We start from the raw sequence: 20,815 nt of genomic DNA on the forward strand, positions 1-20,815 counted from the left end.
AATAGACACATGATGGGCTTCTCTAAAGACTTTTTTAATTATCTTCTATGTCTACAAAATGACAATGTCAAAATATGATTCTCTTACTCCTACCTCTGGAACCCGTTTTATTATTTGTACTCCATCTATTAAGCTATCATGTGTCCTTTATGTTCCTCAATTTCCTATTAATTTTTTATTTATTAGTGCTCTTATCAAAATTCTTAACTACAAAATTAAATTTTTTCGTGACCATTGTATTATTCAAGAACTTCGCAATGGTAGACTACATAATGGCTTATATATGTTGGAAGAGAATCCGGGTTTTAGTTCATCTCATGCTCTTATTTTCTTTTTGGAGAAAATAAGGATGTTAACCAAGAAATCATACAGTGGCATAGACAATTAGGATATCCCTCCTTTTATGTTTTAGAAAAACTTTATCCTGATTTATCTTTCAGGACAAAGTTCGGATTTTTATTTTGTGATACTTGTGAGTATGGTAAGCATACAAGAAACCCTTATCCTTTGAATAATAATAGGAGTATGACTCTTTTTATGACTCCATTTTGATGCTTGGGAACCTACACAGACTATTTTCCCATTTGATAGCCGTTAGTTTATGACTTTTATTTACTGTGCCAAATAATAACAGGATTTAAGAAGATACTCAAGAATAGACAATAGAATATAAAAAGCCATTAAGTAGCCCATTCAGTATCAATAATCTTCCTCTTCTCCATCTGGTGAGTTATCTCTAACCCTTGAGCTCATTGATGATTTAAATAAACCAATTGCTCAAAGAAAAGATCGTGCACTAAACACTTTATTTTTAACTTCCTCTCTTATGTCTCCTGTCTCTATCCTATAGAGCTCTTGTCTTGCCTATTTCTGCTATGTCTATCCCACGGAATTAGAAGGAAACTCTCAAATATCCTAAGTAAAAAGAGCAATGGTTCAAGAAATAAAAGCATTGGCTAAAAATGAGACTAAGAGAGTTGGTGTCTCTTTCTCTGGAAAAAAACTAATGGGTTGCAAATGGGTATTCACTGTGAAACATAAAGCTGAGGGTTCAATTGAAAGATTCAAGGCCAAACTAGTTGTTAAGAGATTGACTCAAACTTATGGAGTGGATTATCAAGAATCATTTACCTTTATTGCTAAAATGAACTCAATCAGAATCTTTTTATCATGTGCTGCCAATCTTAATTGGGACTTACTGCAGTTTGATCTGAAAAATGTATTTCTCCATGAAGATTTAGAAGATGAGGTGTCTATGGAGATTCCTCTAGGATTTGCTGACGAGAAAACACAAGAAAAGGTATGCAGACCGAAAAAGACCTTGTATGAACTAAAACAGTCATATAGAGCATGGTTTGACAGATTCAGCAGAGCCATAGTTTCTTTTGGCTATCAACAGAGCAATACTGATCATATCTATTTATTAGACATCATTAGGGTAAAGTCACTCTTCTTATAGTTTAGGTTGATGACATCATTATGACAGAAGATGAGAAAGAAGAAATGGCTTGATCGAAGAAATTTTTAGCTCAGGAATTTGATATCAAAAATCTAGAAAAACTTCAATATTTCCTGAAAATTAAGGTTGCTAGATCAAGTAAGGGAATCTTTATTTCTTAGAGGAAGTATATTCTCGATCTTCTTGAAGAGACTGGTATGTTAGACTGCAAACCAACAGTCTCCTATGGAGAGCAATCACAAGCTACAAGCCGAGATTGGTGAGTCCGGAGATATCAGAGGTTGGTGAGGAGATTGATTTATCTCTCATACACTCGACCAAACATTGCATATGCAGTCAATTTATGCACGACCCTCGTGACTCACATATGCAAACTATTTTCCGCATTCTGCGATACCTAAAATCTGCCCCTAAAAAGGTCTCTTATTCTCCAAATATGGTCATTTCCGAATAAATACATTGACAGATGTAGATTGGGCTGAATTTCTTGATGGTAAGAGATCAACCACTGGTTACTATACACTTGTGGAAGGAAATCTTGTCATTTAGAGAAGTAAAAAGCAAAGTATCATTGCTCGATCAAGTGTTGAAGCTTAGTATAGAGCTATGGCACAAGGTATTTGCAAACTCTTGTGGTTGCAAAGACTGTTGGAGGAATTGAAATTGTTGGAAAGGGACAAATTGCTCTTGTGAGCATAAAGTTGTCATCAATATAGCTCATAATCTGGTTTAACATGACCAAACAAATTGATCGGCACTTCATTAAAGAAAAAACAATAGATTATGCCATAAACTTAATCCATGTGACTTCTGACAGGCAGCTAGCTGATGTATTCACTATAGGGCTTAATAAGAAGACCTACCACAACTTAGTTTGCAAGTTGGACATATATGATATCTATGCACAAACTTGAGGGGGAGTGTTGACTAATGAGGAGATCTTTAGGATATAACTACAAAGATTAAGTGCAGATCTCAACGGTGAATCTCATGTCATATTTTAGGCTAAATTGTAGGGCATGATTATAGAGATTTTATTCCTTATAATTTCCTTATTAACTTTTATTCTTTATATATAAATTAAAATGCACATAGCATGTAAACATCAATTTTTTACAGCAATAAACTCTCAAAATCTTCAAAGATGGAGGTACAGACTGATAGGTCCCAGTCAAAGCCAAGATAGTATTCTACTTATGGTGAGAATGAACCAAAGAGATTTTCTCTTAATTGATTTTTTTTTTTTCTTTTCTTTTCCCTATGCTGAAAATACAAAAGGTTTAAATAGAAAAAGAATGAAACAACTTGATCCTATTTCTAAGGCCACCAACGGCACTACATACAATATATTAGCCATGATTTGCTAAGAGAATCAAGCATTAATTGCCATGATTTGCTGAGAAAATCAAGCACTAATTTGACTTATTAAATGACAATTAATAAATGAATAATATTGCAGCAAACAAAAACTAAAGCAGCAGACTAAACTATAGACTTTCGAGTCTATCATTACTCCCCTCTCCCAAAAGAACCTTGTCCTCAAGGTTCAAAGAAAGGAATCAAACATCAAAATTGGAGACCTCTCTGCAATTTAATTGCCTTTTCCGAACCGCCGCCTTCATCATCCTCTTCGGTTTCAAGTCTACCATCCAAAAGAAGCAGTTGTGGCTTTGCACATCTATGTCCAGGAGTAAACTTCTCATCGCAATTGAAACACAAACCAGCTGTTCGCCGATTCTGCATCTCCTCCCAGTTTAAGCGCTTTAATGGAGTGCTAGGCTTGTTCCTTGTCGGAGACAACACACTTTCATGTTTAGAATCTGACTTTTGTCGTTGTAATTGCTCGTCTTTCATCCGAGCCAAACTGATGGCGTCTTTTAACGTTTTCGGTTTGAACATTCGAATTCCTTCGGCAATTTCAGGCTTCAAACCTCCCATAAACGTTCCCACTAACGCCTTCTGCGTCCATCCCTTAACCCGATTGCCCAGTCTTTCAAATTCTCGTTGATAGTCACGTAGGGGTCCTGTTTGCTGAATTTTTTATAAGGATTCGTCAAAATCCTCACAATCAGTGAGCCCAAAACGAGACCACAATTCCTCAGAAAATATGTCCCACGTCACTGTTGTCCCCGCTTCAGTGTGAGTTCGGCGAAGCCACTGCCACCATTCATTCGCCTCTCCTCGAAGGTGATAAGAGGCCAAGGAGACTTTTTCGGCAGCTGGAGTTCCCTGGTACTCAAAAAATTGATCCACTCTTGTGAACCATTCGGTTGGGTCATCCCCAGAGTATTTAGGAAATTCTAATTTTGCCAATTTCGCAGAATAAAATGGTTTACCTCCATCCCTAGGTCCAACTTGTTTGTCGCGAACCTGATTGGTTTGGTCACCGACACTGCTTGATGCTTCTTTACTAGGAAGCGATAGTTCAGAGATCTTAGTAATGGCTGCTGTGATTTGTTGCAGCTCATTGCGAAATCCCTGTTCCATTTTTGATACAGTTTCCTGGAGCTGACCAAGGCCAGCTTCCAAATTCTCAATTCGCTCTTTGTTTGTCGCCATGAAAAAAAAGAGAAAGAAGAAACTAGGAGTGCGGCTCTGATACCACTGATAGGTCCCAGTCAAAGCCAAGATAGTATTCTACTTATGGTGAGAATGAACCAAAGAGATTTTCTCTTAATTGATATTTTTTTTTTTCTTTTCTTTTCCCTCTGCTGAAAATACAAAAGGTTTAAATAGAAAAAGAATGAAACAACTTGATCCTATTTCTAAGGCCACCAACGGCACTACATACAATATATTAGCCATGATTTGCTAAGAGAATCAAGCATTAATTGCCATGATTTGCTGAGAAAATCAAGCACTAATTTGACTTATTAAATGACAATTAATAAATGAATAATATTGCAGCAAACAAAAACTAAAGCAGCAGACTAAACTATAGACTTTCGAGTCTATCACAGACACTTGTTTAACAGAATATACTAATAAATTATCTTCCTGCTGATATAGATCAAATTATGAACCCAACCCAAAAGTCATTCCGCTAAGAGTCTATTACAAGAAACGATTCAGAAACAACAAGACAAGGGCTTAGGAATTTGATGAGAAAGGGCACTTAGTAGAATATTAGAAATTAGTTATATGTTACCGGGAATCTCGAATACAGAGGATAGCTAGATTTGGTGTGTATAAATAAGTATAGTAAGAGGAGAGAGGCATGTTGTATGCTTAGGCTGGGCTAACTTTGCTAGACGGGAGATATTCCTGGAATTGAGTTCTTGGGTTAATAGAAAGCTCAATACAAATATTTTCCTATTTTCTTCTCTTGCAGCAATTGATTAAGTTCCTAACTCTATCACCTCCCTTGACTTTTATAAATGGGAGATGGAGAGAAAAGGGGTAGAGGTAGACTCAAAGAATATAATATCACCAAAAGCAAGATAATGATTAAGGATTAGAGAGAAATATTTGTACTCTTTTTGAAGTCTAAAATAACCAAGGAAGACACATTTAAGAGATTCAAAATCCAATTTAGTGATTTGTGGATGAATATCTCACACAAAGCAAGTACAACCAAATATACGATATTCAATAGGTAATAAAGATTTAGACGAAAATAAGATTGGACAAGGAATATCACCATGAAGAATAGAAAATGGCATCCGATTAATTAAAAAACAAGTTGCAGAAACATCTGCCCAGAATTCTTTTGGAACTTTAATTTGAAACAAAAGGGCTCGAGCAACCTAACCTCAAAAAGATGCAAATTTTTTCTTTGGACAACACTATTTTGAGATGGTGTATCCGCACAAGAAAGCCGATGAAGTATTCCATTTTGTAACATGGTTTGAAAGTTTGCAGAAAAATATTTTTTTGCCATTATCACTTCGTAATACCCACACAAGAATGTTGAACTAAGTTTTAATCTCACAACAAAAGGCACAAAAGATAGAAAACAACTCAGAATGATTCTTTATCAAAAATAACTCAGAACGATTCTTTATCAAAAACAATCAAGTAACCATGACTTAAATCTAGATTTAGAAACATTAAGGACAAGGATCTCAAATATCAGATGTACTAACTCAAAAAGAGAGATGATGCTTGTTTATCGATTCTAGCAACAAAAGGTAAAATATGGTGTTTGGCAAACTCATGACTCACATTCTAAAGTTGACAATGATTGCAACTGAGGACACAATTTCTTTAAGACAAATAGGGAAGCATGTCCTAATCGATAATAAATTTCAAAAAGAGTTGAGATATTAGAATATACAAGAGACCTTATTGGTCTACAACATAGAGAAATCTAGACTCACGACCATGACCAATAATATACTTCATAGAAAAGATCCTAAAAACACAATGACCAAGAAAGAATGAGATAACAATTAGTAAGTTTACTCATAAAAAGCAAATTAAAAGAAAGATGCAGCAAATATAAAACAGATGATAAAGAGGCAGACGGTGTAGGGTTTGTAATCCTAGAACTAACAACACAAGAGGTAGATCATCAGCTAAAATAATAGAGGAGAGGTTGTATGAGATTGAAAAGCAGATAAAGACTCAAATTACCTGTCATATAATCTATAGCATCAATAAGCTGTGTAAGAGTAAAGACAAGAGAAGAGGTGGGTGTACCTAATTTACTGATAGTAATGACAGGAATTGGTGAACCTTAACAATTGTTTATATCGAGAGAACTGAGGAAATTCGTTTGCAGATACTAAAATAATTTTCTCATGCGTGACTACCATCTGACAAGATAAAAGAATCTAATAGAAATCTTTTACTGAGCCATAGTCAGAATCAAAGCCGCTAACTACTAATCTCCTTAAATAAAGCACCAAGAACCATAACAGCATTGAAGGCATATCAGAAAGTCATAGAACCAAAAACCCCAAAGCACCATGAAGACAAAGACGCCAAAACAGCACACAGGTATGCAATCACAAGGCAAAGGCAAAACAGAAGAACTAGGTGCAGCAGCGACGTTGCAAGGAAAAGACATGCATCAATGAACAATACTCGTGAATATTGCCCAAGCCTCAAAGAATTAAAGGCTTTGATACCATGTGAACTTTGAATTTTAGTACATATTTATATACAAGAGTCCTAGCTAAAGAAGGAAGGTGAATTCCTAGACTAAGCCTAAAATCAAGCTATTAAGCCTAAGATCAAACCTATAATCAAGCACATATCTATACAAATTTAGTTTTCATAACAAATTAACAATGGTGAAAGCAGCTCGTATCTTGCGTTTTTTACGACCTCTAGAGAAAAGTTGATTGGAGGTTTGATTGATACACTTCTTGTTGTACCAATTTTGCTTCCAGTTCTTGTTTCTTGGCATGTTAAGCATTACCACTTCCACTTGTGCATTTTAGCCTCTTGGGGATGCAACTCAGTTTACCCGTGTACTAATTATGAAGCCCCCCAACGAAAGATGCCTTATGAAACTCTCTAAGCAAAATGCTAAGTGTTGACTACATAATCAAGGTCATACACCCTGAATCTTTTGTTATTGGTCTCAGCCCTTTCTTTCATGCCCCACAACCTTATCCAACAGGTTAACTCATTAAATTCCCAAATATCAATGAAACCTATTTCCATACTATAATTAGCAACTCACAAATAAAAACACTCAACTTGAAATTTCCATGAAAATATTTTGAGAAAAATAAAAGGATTCCCCTTGAAAAGCATCTCATCTCCTAATCAAAGGACCTTCCATATTCAGAGCATGTGCAGATGGAATCTCCAGTAGCACATCGAACTTCAACAACAAGAAGATTAGGAATAAGAAAACTTTAGTGCTTTATAAGATTAGAGATGATTCTCTAACAGGGGTGAATGGAGAGACAAATGAGAAAAGAAGAAGAACAATGAGGATGAGAGAATAAGAGAGAATTAGAGTAAGAAATAAGGGAGAAGGCAATAGTGTATTGTATATATGATTCACAACGCCTTTACAATGGGATATACTGGGATTTATAGGGTCCCAGGTAGTAACTAACTCCTACTTTACCTATACACAGCTCTACCAGTTGGTAGTTTGTTATTTATAACAGTAATATTCTTATATTTCTATCCCATTACATTCCCTTAACATTTTTCCTATACTTCTTCCTATAATATGTGACAACATGTTTGGTTCACCTTGCAAAGAAACTACATAAGATATTGGATGTGATCTAGATATCCTTTTCCCAAAATCCAATTTCAATTTATATTTTAGATAATTTAGTAAAATCCAATGACAATGTTAAAAAATATATTTGAGTTTGTGACATTTAACATTAATTCAATGTATGAAAAAATGAAAATTTTGTGGCAATTAGGATTCATTTAGTGTACTGAATAGGAAATGGAATCCCATTTCAAGAATCACATTCAATTTACCTTTCTTAGCCAAAACAAACATGAGCTAGGATTTTGCTTGATGAAAGTACTGTTAGGTTTCAATCTTTTCATGTAAAGGATTAGTATTTAACATAGGATTCATTTAGTGTACTGAATAGGAAATGGAATCTCATTTCAAGAATCACATTCAAATTACCTTTCTAACAAACATGTGCTAGGATTATGCTTGATGAAAGTACTGTTAGGTTTCAATCTTTTCATGTAAAGGATTAGTATTTAACATAAATTTGTTGGGAAAAAAATTAAAACTAGGTGCAGTTTCTAGTAAACTAATAAGGTGACTATGGAGATTTTTGGTGCTCCTTGAATTAGAAATAGATTAGCACTCCAGATTGGATGTTTCAAGGGTTTTCCATGATAGAAAAATATGACTGATTGTGGCTGAATTCCTGTAAGCAAAAGGCATATTATTGACTAGCAAAACCAAAGCAAGAGACAAAACAGCTGCCACCTCTGTTTTCTATTAAATCAAGAAATCACAAATGTATTACCAACTCCTATATTTATAAAACAATAAAACAGCAGCAAATATGCTTAAACAAACATAGACACCATGAACATAGATGATTATAAACATTGAACCTACATCATCTTAAGATACTTTCATCTTAAATCTCAGAACATTAAGTACTTCTTTGATTATGTATATCATTTTTATATAGTCAGAGAAAGCTCAACCCTGAGTGCTAGAATGTCAAACTAGCAAAAACATAAGCGTACAACAAGAAGTTTAACATTGATCTCTCTTTTTAAGCCCATTAAGAACAAAAGAGACATTCATTTCCCAATTTCTTCACACTACGACAATAATTACACAGTTTAAACTTCATTGTTCACAATGTTTAAGTTACACTGAATCCCAACCCTATAATTTATAAATGTTTATAAATTCCAACCTATCATTAAAAAAAAAAAAATTAACAAAATGCAAAGCATGTAATTTTTGGAAATCTTAATTCTCGTCTTGAATGATGAATTAATTGCTTGAGGCAAGGTCAACCATTTTCATTTCAAAAATATATATCATTACCATTTGCAATTTCTGGTTAATCAAACAAGTTGACAGGTCAATGGAACCATTAGCATGCATTTTGGGCAATGGCTGCGACTCCTCCCAACACCAACGGACCTCTCGAATAAACTCTATCCAGAGCACAGCAATAGCTAAAATATTCAAATAGAAAAGCAGAACCAGTCAAGAATAATTGAGTAAAGATCTTACTGAGTTTCATGTTTTATACAAATTGGCAATTAACATTCGAATTGATATTCAATAAAATAAACAAGCCATGCATACCACGTATGTTGCAGCTCCCAACCCAGAGTGAATGTAGACAAAACTGAGCAAAAAGCGATCCTAAAGGCGCGCCTTTAATAGCTCGAGAGTTCTTATGCTCACCTTTGGCAAAATCTGGGAGTTGAGCTCCTGTGACAGAAAGAGGGATGTTGAAGACTTTAAATGAGGTATTCAATATTCCCATTTAATAGATTCCAAAAATGAACTAAATCAAATTTTTATGCAAGCTACAAAATCATTCAGGGGTTATCAAAGAATTTAATTGCTTGGAATAATAATTGCCAAACAACAATTACCCTCAATTTCCCAACTAGTTTTTCCATTGGATGTTCTTTAAATCCCAATAACATAGCCTCGGCATGTAACAAACCTATAAGATCCTAATCCAAGTCCACCTATTGCGATTGTTTACCCAACTCCTTTTTCCCATATAACAAGGACAATATCTTCTATTAAAATCCATGGCAATCATTCTTTTCAATCAATTCATATCTTCTGTTAAAATCCTCGCACAGGCCCAAGTTTTATTTGCAACTAAATTATTTTTATGAGGAAAAAGTGTGAATTACAATCAGGTCCTTATCTTTTATCAAAATTAACTACTTAATCCCTATTTTTAAATCACTCAATTAAAATATCTCATATTTGGTGAATCAAACTCCTTAGTTCTTCTATCAAAGGAAACAACCAACTTAGCCTGGACATTTATATTGTATAGTCCCTGTAATTTGCGCTATATATAATTTAGTCCCTGCAATTTTAAATATCCATATTATTTAGTCCATCTAACAAGTCTTGTTTGGCATGCTCTTATTGGATTCATCATTGATTAAACAAAGAAAAAGAGAAGTAAATAGAGATCAAAGCAGAGTATACAATCACCTACAGCCTAGAAGGAAAGGATAAAGCTTAAAAAATATGCATGCACACAGCCCACCCCCCACCCCAATGGAAGAATTAAGGACCAAACAAGAATATTGCAGAGCTAACAAAATGATATGACTACAATATGAATATGAACCACAAAAAACAGGAAGGGGCCCATTGAAAAAAAAAAAAACAAAAAGAGAAAACATACCCTCATGAAAAAGATCTTTGAGCAGCCGATCTATTACTGTTGGTGGTGGTACAACCATTGAGGATTTGAGATTATCAGAACTTGGGTTTTCAACTGCTACAAGTGAACAACAGTAAAGAAATTATTGCAAGGCTCTAAGTAGATTGCATATGTATTAATCCAGTATATAGAAATTTATGAAGTAAACTAACAGGAGAATACATGTGGAATAATTTCACACCTGACACAAAATCCTCCATGAAATGGGCATCAAAAGACACATTTAAAGCATCAACCAAAACGCGCAGTTGGGAAGCAAATCCAGTGCTGTTTCCTCCTGAACTAGTCCTTCACAGGACAACAGTGTTTCAGCTCAAATGCATCACTTCTAATGAAATTTACAAACAGCAACTGTAACCACAAGAAAACATTGTCCACTAAATGCAAAATTAGTTATCCATATAAAACGTAGGAGTTGTTATATCCAATTCCAATGAGAATATGTTTTGGTGCCTTCACCTTAAACATAGTAACACAAATCAAAAGTATATTATTTAACAAATAACCAAGTGATGATGCAGGAGTATAACAGGTGAAATATTTGGGACATTCACACTAGGATTAGGATTGTGAAAAACTGTAATTTGTAGAATTTAAGGTTATAAACAGACAAATATTACACAAAAAGCACCAAACTAACTGTTGTGGATACTGGGAAAAGAATGGATAATGGTTCCAGGACATCTCTGGTTTTATTAGAAAAAAAAAAAGAGAAGGATGAAGGGCAACCAAATCTGCTCACTGGATAAGGCTAATCCACCTCATAACAATCAGGTTGCTAAAGAAGAGTCAATTTAGCTGGAAAAATGATGATGCAACCTGAACCTGAAGACTCCAAGTAACAAGGAAGCCAGGAGGCTATAAAATGAAGTTAGGAATTGAGGATATGTTCTGAGTAATTCATAGTTCTGGCAAGTGGTGCCTGAAACATTGATTCGTTTAGTGTTAGTTCTTGAATTATTCTATTTGTTCTAGAGTTATATTGTTGATAGATTTGAAGTGTAACTTTACAAATTTCATTCAGTAAAATTTATATTTCTCTCCAACTTTCCTGCACTTCTACAAATATGTCCAACTCTATCAACAACACTAACGATCTATCAAAAAATAAAGTGCCACAACAAATTGATAAGAGGGTTTTACTCTTTAGCTTGTTTCCATTTTAGTTATAAGGCAATATTAATAACTTTACACAATCTCAAACTCCCTCCCATTTGGACCTTTCACCATAAATCCACCATATGAAAGCTTAAGGTTCAAAAACTGGTCTCTTTAAATTTATTTTATACTTAAATTGGTTTAAATCAAAGTATTTAAAAAATAAAAACAAGACTGGGGATCAAATCAGTCTTACAGCCCGTTCACAGTTCAAGCAGTCCAACCATCACAAATCGGATGTGATTTTGGTGCTAATTGGCCGGATAATCCAGGCCAACTAAGTGTTAAATTCTAATCAAGGAAGCCATAACTGAAAAGAGCCAGCAAAATAATACAAGAATAATCATTGTCTAAAGATTCTAAACATTGCATTTTTCCACCCAAATACCATATAAATTCTCTTCAATTTAAATTTCAACAAGACAATCTACCAACACCCATTAGGACCATAAAGAAATTGCCGGCCAAAAGGATGAAACCCACAATGCCATTTCATACTTGGGACAAATAAAGGCATGCAGTTATATTATAGGAGCAAAGGCCAAATCGACCCCTAAACTTTTAGTAAATGCATCATTAGGACAAAGTTAAGCTTAGCGCTGAATTAGTCAGCAAATTTTATTTATGGTCAGCTGCATCTAATTTTTTGCCAAAAATAATAATTTCACACTACTTAATAAATAAAGATATATTTTATAATTTTGTAATTAAAGAAAATATAAAAAAGATAAAATTGGAAATTTCATAACAGTCAATATTAAAAATCCTAAATTGAAAGTAACAAAAATTAAAAGCTATAAAACATTCAAATCCCTCAATTTCCAATTTTCCAATCAAAATCTACATTAAAAGCGCATATTTATAGGTTTTTTCGGAGGTACCATCACCGATACCCCTTTAAACTTTAAAAGAGTGTTCAGTTCCGGTTCTAGCTAAGAATCAGAAATGGAATCAAACCTTCAATTCTTTAATTTTTAGGAACTAGACTCGGAACCAAATTTTGATATACATTTCGGTTCAGCTCTAAGCAATTTTGGTACAATTTCAATTTCAATTCTGTTCCGATTCTATTTTAACTTTAATTTTAATTTCAATTTAAGCTCAAGCCTTTATTATTGCACATAGAGTTACAATGTTCTTTATGTTCTTTTTTTTTTTTTGTCAATAGGTATCAGGGTTTTAAAAAACAGCAATTAGCTAATGTAATGGCCGTTATATAACTGTTTTTAGGGGAGCCGTTACCCATTAGGCCGTTATACAACAGCCCTCCTTGAGTTGCAGCTGAAACGGCCATTACATAACAGTAATCGGTTTGGTTCTAAGCAATTTCCGTATAATTCAGTTTTGGTTCTTATTTCAATTCTATTTTAACTTTTATTTTATTTTCAATTTAAGCTCAAGTCTTTATTATTGCACATAAAATTACAATGTCCTTATGTTCTTCTTTTTTTTTTTTTTTTGTCAATAGGTATCAAAGGTTTCAAAAAACGGTCGTTACATAACATAATGGTTTTTAGGGGCCAACAGGCCGTTATCTGTTAGGCCGTTATAATTTAAGCTCAAGTCTTTATTATTGCACATAAAATTACAATGTCCTTATGTTCTTCTTTTTTTTTTTTTTTTTGTCAATAGGTATCAAAGGTTTCAAAAAACGGTCGTTACATAACATAATGGTTTTTAGGGGCCAACAGGCCGTTATCTGTTAGGCCGTTATAATTTAAGCTCAAGTCTTTATTATTGCACATAAAATTACAATGTCCTTATGTTCTTCTTTTTTTTTTTTTTGTCAATAGGTATCAAGGTTTCAAAAAACGGTCCTTACATAACATAATGGTTTTTAGGGGCCAACGGGCCGTTATCTGTTAGGCCGTTATACAACGGTTCCCTCTAAGTTGAAGCGTAATGGTCATTACCGACAACGAAGTAATGGTAACAGTCGTTACAAAAAATTCAAACTCCCTTATATTCACTCTTCTGCTGCCTCTTTCCCACTTTTTACCTGTTCCAAAAATGCTCCAGCAACTTCAGACTTTAGAGGCAAAGTTTTCTCTTCCTTTTCTCTCTCAAATATCTAAAACTTTCTCATACAAGTTTAGATCCATCATTAACTACTTCATTTTCAAGCCTATCTCTTCTAAAAGGTGAGTTCTTATTACCATATTTTATTTATAATTGCTATTTTTTCAAATTTTTTATAGACTGAAGTGTTAGTTTTGAATTAAAATAATACTTTGAGCTATTAGTTTACCTGATCTATAATGACTATATGGTTTTTGTCATTTTAAACTATTTTTCAGAAATTATTATTAAATCAGATTATGTTTAGTTGCTGTTTTTCACTTTTTTGTTTAATTTGTGTGGATTAAAGTGTAAGTTTTAAGTTAAAATCGTACTTCGAGCTATTAGTTTACTTGATCTACTTTATATTACAGCCGTTACAGGCTGGTTTCCATTGCCGGCGCCGTGGCCACGCTGCGATTTAAAACCACAATAGGTATTGAGTGTTGGAAACAAGTTGCAGTATTTTGGGAGCCAAGATGGTGAGTTCAACTGTTATAATCCTGGAATTCTTATGGAAGATAAATGGGAAATAGCAAGAAGAGAAAGGAAGAAGGTTATGACATCAAATGCTATTGTGGTCTTGAAGGAACAAGCATGGGAAATTTGGAGAAGGAAAAGGAAGAAAGTTTAGCACCTTCATCAAGCTTTATGGGTCATTCAGCTGGAGTTAAATTTCTTATTAGCAAAGGAGGTTATTTAGGATGACAGAACCTTTGCAGTTTCAGCTTCAGACTTTGAGAATTCTTGGAGACAAGAATGCACTCATGGAGGGAGTAATGTTACATATAAGAGTCTAGTAATAGTTAAGAGGCAAGTTATATTCTGTGTAATTGTCTGGAGATTGTTACAAATCTGTTAGGGAAGAAGGAATTGGCAGAACAGTTAATTCTAGCTGTTTTTAGAAGATACTGGCCTATAAAAGAGAAGGAATGGCTCCAGGATTGTCATTCTAAAATTCTAATCAATAAAGATCTACTATTTCCTCTTGCTAAATTCTTCTTTCTCCTAATTCTCTCTTCTCCTATTCCTCCCTTTCATTTCTCTATTTCTTCTCTAATTTATATTATTCTATGATGGATAATATGATTATGTAAGAATTAGTATCAAAGCTGTTACATCAGCGGGAAGCTACTGGAATTGTTTCATTGGAGTTGCTATTATTATTCTACTAGAAATTAGGTTATAATTATGATACAACGATATAACACATTTTGGTCTAAAAAAAGAAAATATGTGTGTGTACATGTGATGACACTTATCATAAAATAATAATAGTTGTTACTATATTTAAAAACTTAAAAATCTAGAAATGATGTTAAAATAAACAAATGGCAATGATTTTACTCAATAAAAAGGTAACCTTTTACAGTTTTAAATTCCAAATACATTATTGTAAACTCACAAAATCATTTTGATTTTCGCTATTTGAAAACCCAAGTTTGTCTCTTGATTTCATGTTTACATACATTTTGAGTCATTTAGATAACTATAAGTTATAACTCATAATATTATAAAATCGTTACGATTTAACTTGCAATTTTAACAACAATGGTGGGTAGTAACTATGACAACCATATGCATTCAAATTTCAAATAGTACTTCAATTATAAGATTTATTTAGGGAAGGGGGGATTCTTACAAATTTGGTGAGAGGATTGCAAGTATCATCCATTTCTCAGCATCATGGGGTGACGCATTTTCTAATTCAGCCATTTCAAGAGAGCTCTCAACCATCTTCTCTGACCACGTAGCGATTAATTCAATTCCTGAGAGCAGTTAATGTATCACAGTAACAAATAGATCAGTTTCCAGAATCAAAGGGTCTGATAAAACATAACCATCAGACATGTTTATATTAGTTCATAAAGACATAAGTAATATCAAGTACCTCAATGCCCCAAAATAATGGAAGAAAAGAAGGTGGCAGAAAAAGAGAAATTAATGAAGACAATATGAAAGGAGAATTATTAGACATCTAATTTAACATTCATGCTCAGCTTATGTAAAGAAAGCATGCTCCAAATAAAAGGCACATGCTCTTGGAAAAGAAAATTCACCAGAACATTTCAAAGTCTACAATTCACACAACGTCAAATATGATGCATTCAAAATTGTGAAAAACAAAACAAGTCTACCTTTTACTGGGTTCTCTGCAGAATACCACTCACTCCAAGGACAATCATCATCCCACTGTGATCTGTTAGATGTGTCAGTGTCACCACTAGGAGTTATTCCATAATCTTCAATTTCTGCAGCAGGTCTCTGTAGATCACTGTCGTCATCATCATCATCATTGGGAATAGTTCTGTATGTTGACTTCATTGTAAACTGAACTTTGAAAAGTCTCATTGCATAATCCACCGTGGAGTAAGCCTTAAAAATCAGATAAACAAAATATCATTGAGAAGGAAAAAATCCAATAGTTGACCATCCATGTCAACCACACGAAACTCTTTTGAGAACATTCTTACACACTTGGCATGACAGGTCAAAGGAAGATAAATATATATAAAAGACCAAGGTCCAGCTATCCACAAGCTTGGTAGAATAGTAACAGTGGAGGAAATGTGCACATTATTGTAATAATGAACATTAGTAGCAACTTACAAACTTAGAAACAAATAGCTCGTATAAGCCTTCCAAATGCATGAGTTTTACTGGAACCTGGCTACTGATATGGTCTGCCTCAAATCTTCTAGTGAAAACAGTTCCCATATTTTGAATTCCAATATAAGCTTTTCGAGAAGGATCATGTACTGGAACAAATGCTGGCCACAAGCTGCAAATTCAAAGTATAAGACGTAGAATCCATGTTTGGCATGCAACAGATAGAGCAATGGATTCTAATTACAAATATAGTTTAGGGTCATTTGGCATCACTGTTGAAACTACTATTGAGAAAACACTTTCTTAAATATACTATTTAGAAAATATTAAAAAATAATTTTAAATTATTTTTAATATAATTTAGTGATAATAATACCAACATAACAAAACAGTTTTTCTAAACTGCTTTTTTCAACATCTAAAATGGTGCTTTTTCTAAAAAGAACTTTTTTGGCCTCAAAAATCAATCCCAAATATGCTTTTAATATACATGCACAATTATCAAAACATCTACTGTATTATATTGGGCAAGGCTGAAATATATCAGTAAGACATCGACCTAAACACAATGTTCGTGTGCAAAATATATCACTCAGGCCTGTTTACCACCATACTTCACTGACAGCTAAACAGCAATATTTTCAACTCAATGCCCACCTGGAACAGTTTGTCAAAGCAATTGCAACTGCACTTAAGAGCTTGCTAGCCTCTGGTGCATCAAGAACCACACCACTGGCACTTTGAGGAGCAATCACCTGGTGATGCAAACACATTTTTGATAAGATAAAGAAAGTATCAGATAATGCTAAATAACAAGATTATAGCATACCAAAAATTCCTTCACACCAAAGCATAACTGCAAATCATGCAAAGTGCAATCCCAATCTGCTACTTTTCCTGTGCCAACCAGTATTCAATAAAGATACAAATTATTGATATGACTGCCATAGAAAGAAAACTTATTAGAACAAGATGCTGCAAGTACCACCACTTTTCGTTTCAAAATAATAATCCATGCTATAGCTTTTTGTAGCATATTTTAACTCAAATTTGACCCTATACAATTTCTGAGAGAACTCCAATTGAACCGCACCCTTTTCCTACAATCAAACAAGAACAAAACTTCAATAAGAAAAATTGGCTGTAATTTAGTTAATAACTGGACAAGCTACTTATGAGTTTATGAATAACAAAGCTATTATAAAAATGTTTCATCATAGGGACATCCTAAACTTGAGTGAAAGCAGTCCGGCAAACATCCAATACCATTGACAATGGTTTAATTCAAAAGAAGATTCCTTGTAAGTAACTGAAACCCTGTCGACATTGGACAATTGGAGACAAGCAAGTCTACTGGCTTAGGCAACAGTCTGTCCTTCCCATGTGAGGTGCCTTTATTAAAGAAACAAAACTGCAAAACACTCACCATCAGTGCCACCAGAGGAGAAACCATCATCCCTATAGACTTCCTCAACTTGGGGGGCTACTAATGAATAATGAGGATTAAACCTTGTTAAATATTGAAAAAATGCTGAGAAAACATGGTGGATTATAACTAAGGACCCATCCTTTCCTACTGAGATGCCATTTTTCATTAGTCAGGTATAGCAGAAAGATGGGAATAGTAAAGTAGAATGTAGAAATTCATTAAGTTTGAATTGCATTTGACTCAAAGTTGCCACAGTTACACAATGCAATGTGAGTAAATACCCAGCAGCACATAAGTGCAATTAGTTTCAAATAAATTAACGCCCTTATAGGATTTCATTTTTCAAGCTACTAAAATAGGCAATGTGTAAATATCTCCTCCGAGTCAACATACCAACAAATTATTTGGACCATCAGCCAACCACTGCCGACAAACTGCCTCTATTTCAGATATAAACCTTTAAAGAAAAGAAAAATAAAAGAAATTAGCCCTTCCAATCAATGAAGAGGCAAGAGTCGTATGGCAAACACACTTCTAACTTAAGGGAGAAATATACATGCATGTGCCAGCAAACTCAAATCCATGTGCATTTCTAAGAAGTAAATAGGGAATACCTTTCCCATGAAGAGGCAAGAGTAAAATCATCAAATCTTTCAAGCTGCCAGGAGACAAACAATTAGTTTATTTCCTTCTCAATCTTATAACAAGCATTGCAGACAGGGGCTTAATCCCAAATACAAGAGAATATATTACTTAAAAATTCAATATTTATTAGTGGATATGTGGATTGGGAGGTAAAAAAAAATCGGGCTGAGAATAAACCTCTTCTTCCTGAGTTTCATCTTCTCCAGATGGCTCCACTTTGCTGGTGGATGCCATTAGAGATCAATTGCCCTCAATTTTCCTAAAGATATCAACAAAATAAAAATGGCAGTGAGTTTAACTAGTTGAGATAATGCTGAATTGCACAAAGACAAGCTACAGATTTCCTTTGTTGAAATGTTAACACCAAACACAATCATGGAAAATTTCAACAGGAACTAAGGAAGAGCATTCAATTAGTTTGGTTCCAAACCAAGCAAGAAAAAAAACAAAGAAAAAAAATATATAAATCTGACTGAACCGAACCGACATTTGGTATATAACCAAACCACAGTACAAAGTTATGTTCCAATGGGCCTACAACTAACTAAAATTAGTAAGGGCTGTTCATATGCAGGAAAGGCACCGGGTAGGGTACCCGGAAAAATCAGAATATCTGAACCAATATATATCTATAATACTCGAACCCATTAGAAATTATATTTCACTTTATTTACCCATCCCAAAATTGTTTAGCATTACCCACATACTGCCCGAATCCACCTTAACCCGATTAACAAATTTTGTTGAAATGTTAATTATACAATAGATTCACGAGTCAAAATACCCAAATCAAAATTATTTAAATATGAAAACTTTAAAATTTTAAAATAATTAAGAACAACTATATGAAATAAATCATAAGCAAATAGCAAACTAGACACAATATTAGCATCTTTGCAACTCTCCACAACTTCATTGCTTTTTAATGTCGACATCTCAAAATGAACTAAATACCAAAATAAACAAAAAGAAAAGTCAACAGATACACACTAATGGCAGATAAAAAAAATCACAAATTTGCAGTACAAAATTCATATCCATCCAAAGAGCAACCCATTTACAGATATTTAAATACCCATCCCCACAGAAATTCAAACCTCAATACCAAATACCAAATCAAATACCAAATTCATATCTAAATACCAAATCATATATCAGCATTTCATATCCTTAAACCATCTCATTTCCTTAAATCAAATCCTAGCATTTCAGCAACAGAAACCCATCAAAGAGATACAACTCCAAAGAAGCAGAAACCAGCATCAAATGAAAACAATCCCGCCATACAAATCTCATCCACAGAAACTTCCCACGGAAAACCCATCCACACAAACCCAAAAAAAAAACCAGTCAAATAAACCTGCTTCGTGACCGTGGGAGACACAAGCAGCGGCAATGGAGGACGAGCAGCAGCGGCCGGTTTTTCCGGTTGGAGAGAATGACGATGTGAAAATGTAATGGTGCAACAGTTGTTCGTTTATTCTTTTAATTTTGGAAAAATTATTATTAGGTCCTTGAATTTTAAAAAATTTATTAATTTACTCTTATAACTTTTAAGACTAATTAAAATGCCCTCGTTATTTATAAATAATATTATAAAGTCTTTCTGTTATATTATCTTACTCGATTCCGTTTGTTAAATTAAAAAAAGTCTATAATAACCTTCAAAATATTTTCCCCTTGTAAATAAGGATACGCTGAGAATTGGCCAACAGTTACTCCAAGTTCCACTAACTTTCAATAGCACAGGGGAAGAGAATTGGCCAACAGTTACTCGAACTCAAAACTTTTTTTTTATTCGATGAAAAGATAATTCAAGTACCAATCTTTGAAAAGATTCATTTGAGGGCAAAAGCAATGTTACCCAAAATCCAACAAGAAATAATTTTTTCCACATTCAATATTCTGGTGGCAAGAAATTACCAAAATCTAAGAAATTCCTATCCAAGCCCCCTGCATCCTGAAGCTCTAAGCGGGTCATGATGTGTTGGAGTTGGCTCAAATCGGGGGGTGAAGGATCCATATGGGATTTTCATGTTGGTGATGACTCATAGAGCATTGGCCTACCAGTTGGCAAAGCAATTCCATGCATTAGGTCTTGCTTGCATTTACGATCTGCGATGGTTGTTGGGTGTAAGGATATGCTGATCCATGCCAAGATTGAAAGAGTTAAGATTTTATTGGAGAAGAATTTGGATATCCAAGCAAAACAACAAGCCAGCGAAAGTAATGGATTTGGAAGCAAGCCATCTGCCGAAGGCAATTATAGGGATTGAGCAGCAGAAGGCTGAAACAAGGGGAGGGAGGGATACATGCGGGGAAGAAAGATGAGGGAAGGGAGGGATGAGCAAGAAAGAGAATGGGGTATTTTGGACATCAAAATTTTATCTCTCGGTTGACTGTTACTAAATTCCTTTGACTAACAGAATGTAGTTGTTTTTACAAATAAAAAAAGACATTTTGATGGAACTTAAGAATTATGTGAATTAAGTAATGAATTTTCTAAAAGTTGAGGGACTTAAGAGTAATTTTCTCTATAATTTTTAATCTTTATTAAAAAAAAATTAATCACATTCGTTGCCTAATATCTTTTCTTATGGTAATTAAATTATTTGTATA

The 20,815-nt window shown here is 34.0% G+C and overlaps 1 protein-coding gene across 4 annotated transcripts in view; it reads right to left on the reverse strand.

Moving 5' to 3' along the window:
* The window catches only part of LOC110609196 (rab3 GTPase-activating protein catalytic subunit), a 49,329-nt gene extending 28,793 nt beyond the window's left edge, over positions 1-20,536 (reverse strand). For 2 of the 4 annotated variants that reach the window (XM_021748616.2, XM_021748613.2), the window contains exons 1-14: positions 19,557-19,694; positions 18,374-18,455; positions 18,166-18,209; positions 17,945-18,008; positions 17,108-17,222; positions 16,952-17,019; positions 16,780-16,877; positions 16,123-16,294; positions 15,651-15,888; positions 15,155-15,281; positions 10,478-10,584; positions 10,258-10,353; positions 9,180-9,308; positions 8,913-9,046 (exon numbers count right to left, since the gene is read on the reverse strand). In XM_021748616.2, coding sequence (XP_021604308.1) covers positions 8,913-9,046; positions 9,180-9,308; positions 10,258-10,353; positions 10,478-10,584; positions 15,155-15,281; positions 15,651-15,888; positions 16,123-16,294; positions 16,780-16,877; positions 16,952-17,019; positions 17,108-17,222; positions 17,945-18,008; positions 18,166-18,209; positions 18,374-18,430 — 1,449 coding nt within the window. In that variant the 5' untranslated portion in view covers positions 18,431-18,455; positions 19,557-19,694. Of the gene's footprint in view, positions 1-8,912; positions 9,047-9,179; positions 9,309-10,257; positions 10,354-10,477; positions 10,585-15,154; positions 15,282-15,650; positions 15,889-16,122; positions 16,295-16,779; positions 16,878-16,951; positions 17,020-17,107; positions 17,223-17,944; positions 18,009-18,165; positions 18,210-18,373; positions 18,456-19,556; positions 19,695-20,119 lie in introns of those variants that run through there. The other 2 variants (XM_021748614.2, XM_021748615.2) reach the window with 2 other exon arrangements.
* Between the last annotated feature and the right edge of the window lie 279 nt (positions 20,537-20,815).

The sequence above is a fragment of the Manihot esculenta genome, chromosome 2, assembly GCF_001659605.2.
Source record: "Manihot esculenta cultivar AM560-2 chromosome 2, M.esculenta_v8, whole genome shotgun sequence".
NCBI classification, from domain to species: Eukaryota; Viridiplantae; Streptophyta; class Magnoliopsida; order Malpighiales; family Euphorbiaceae; genus Manihot; species Manihot esculenta.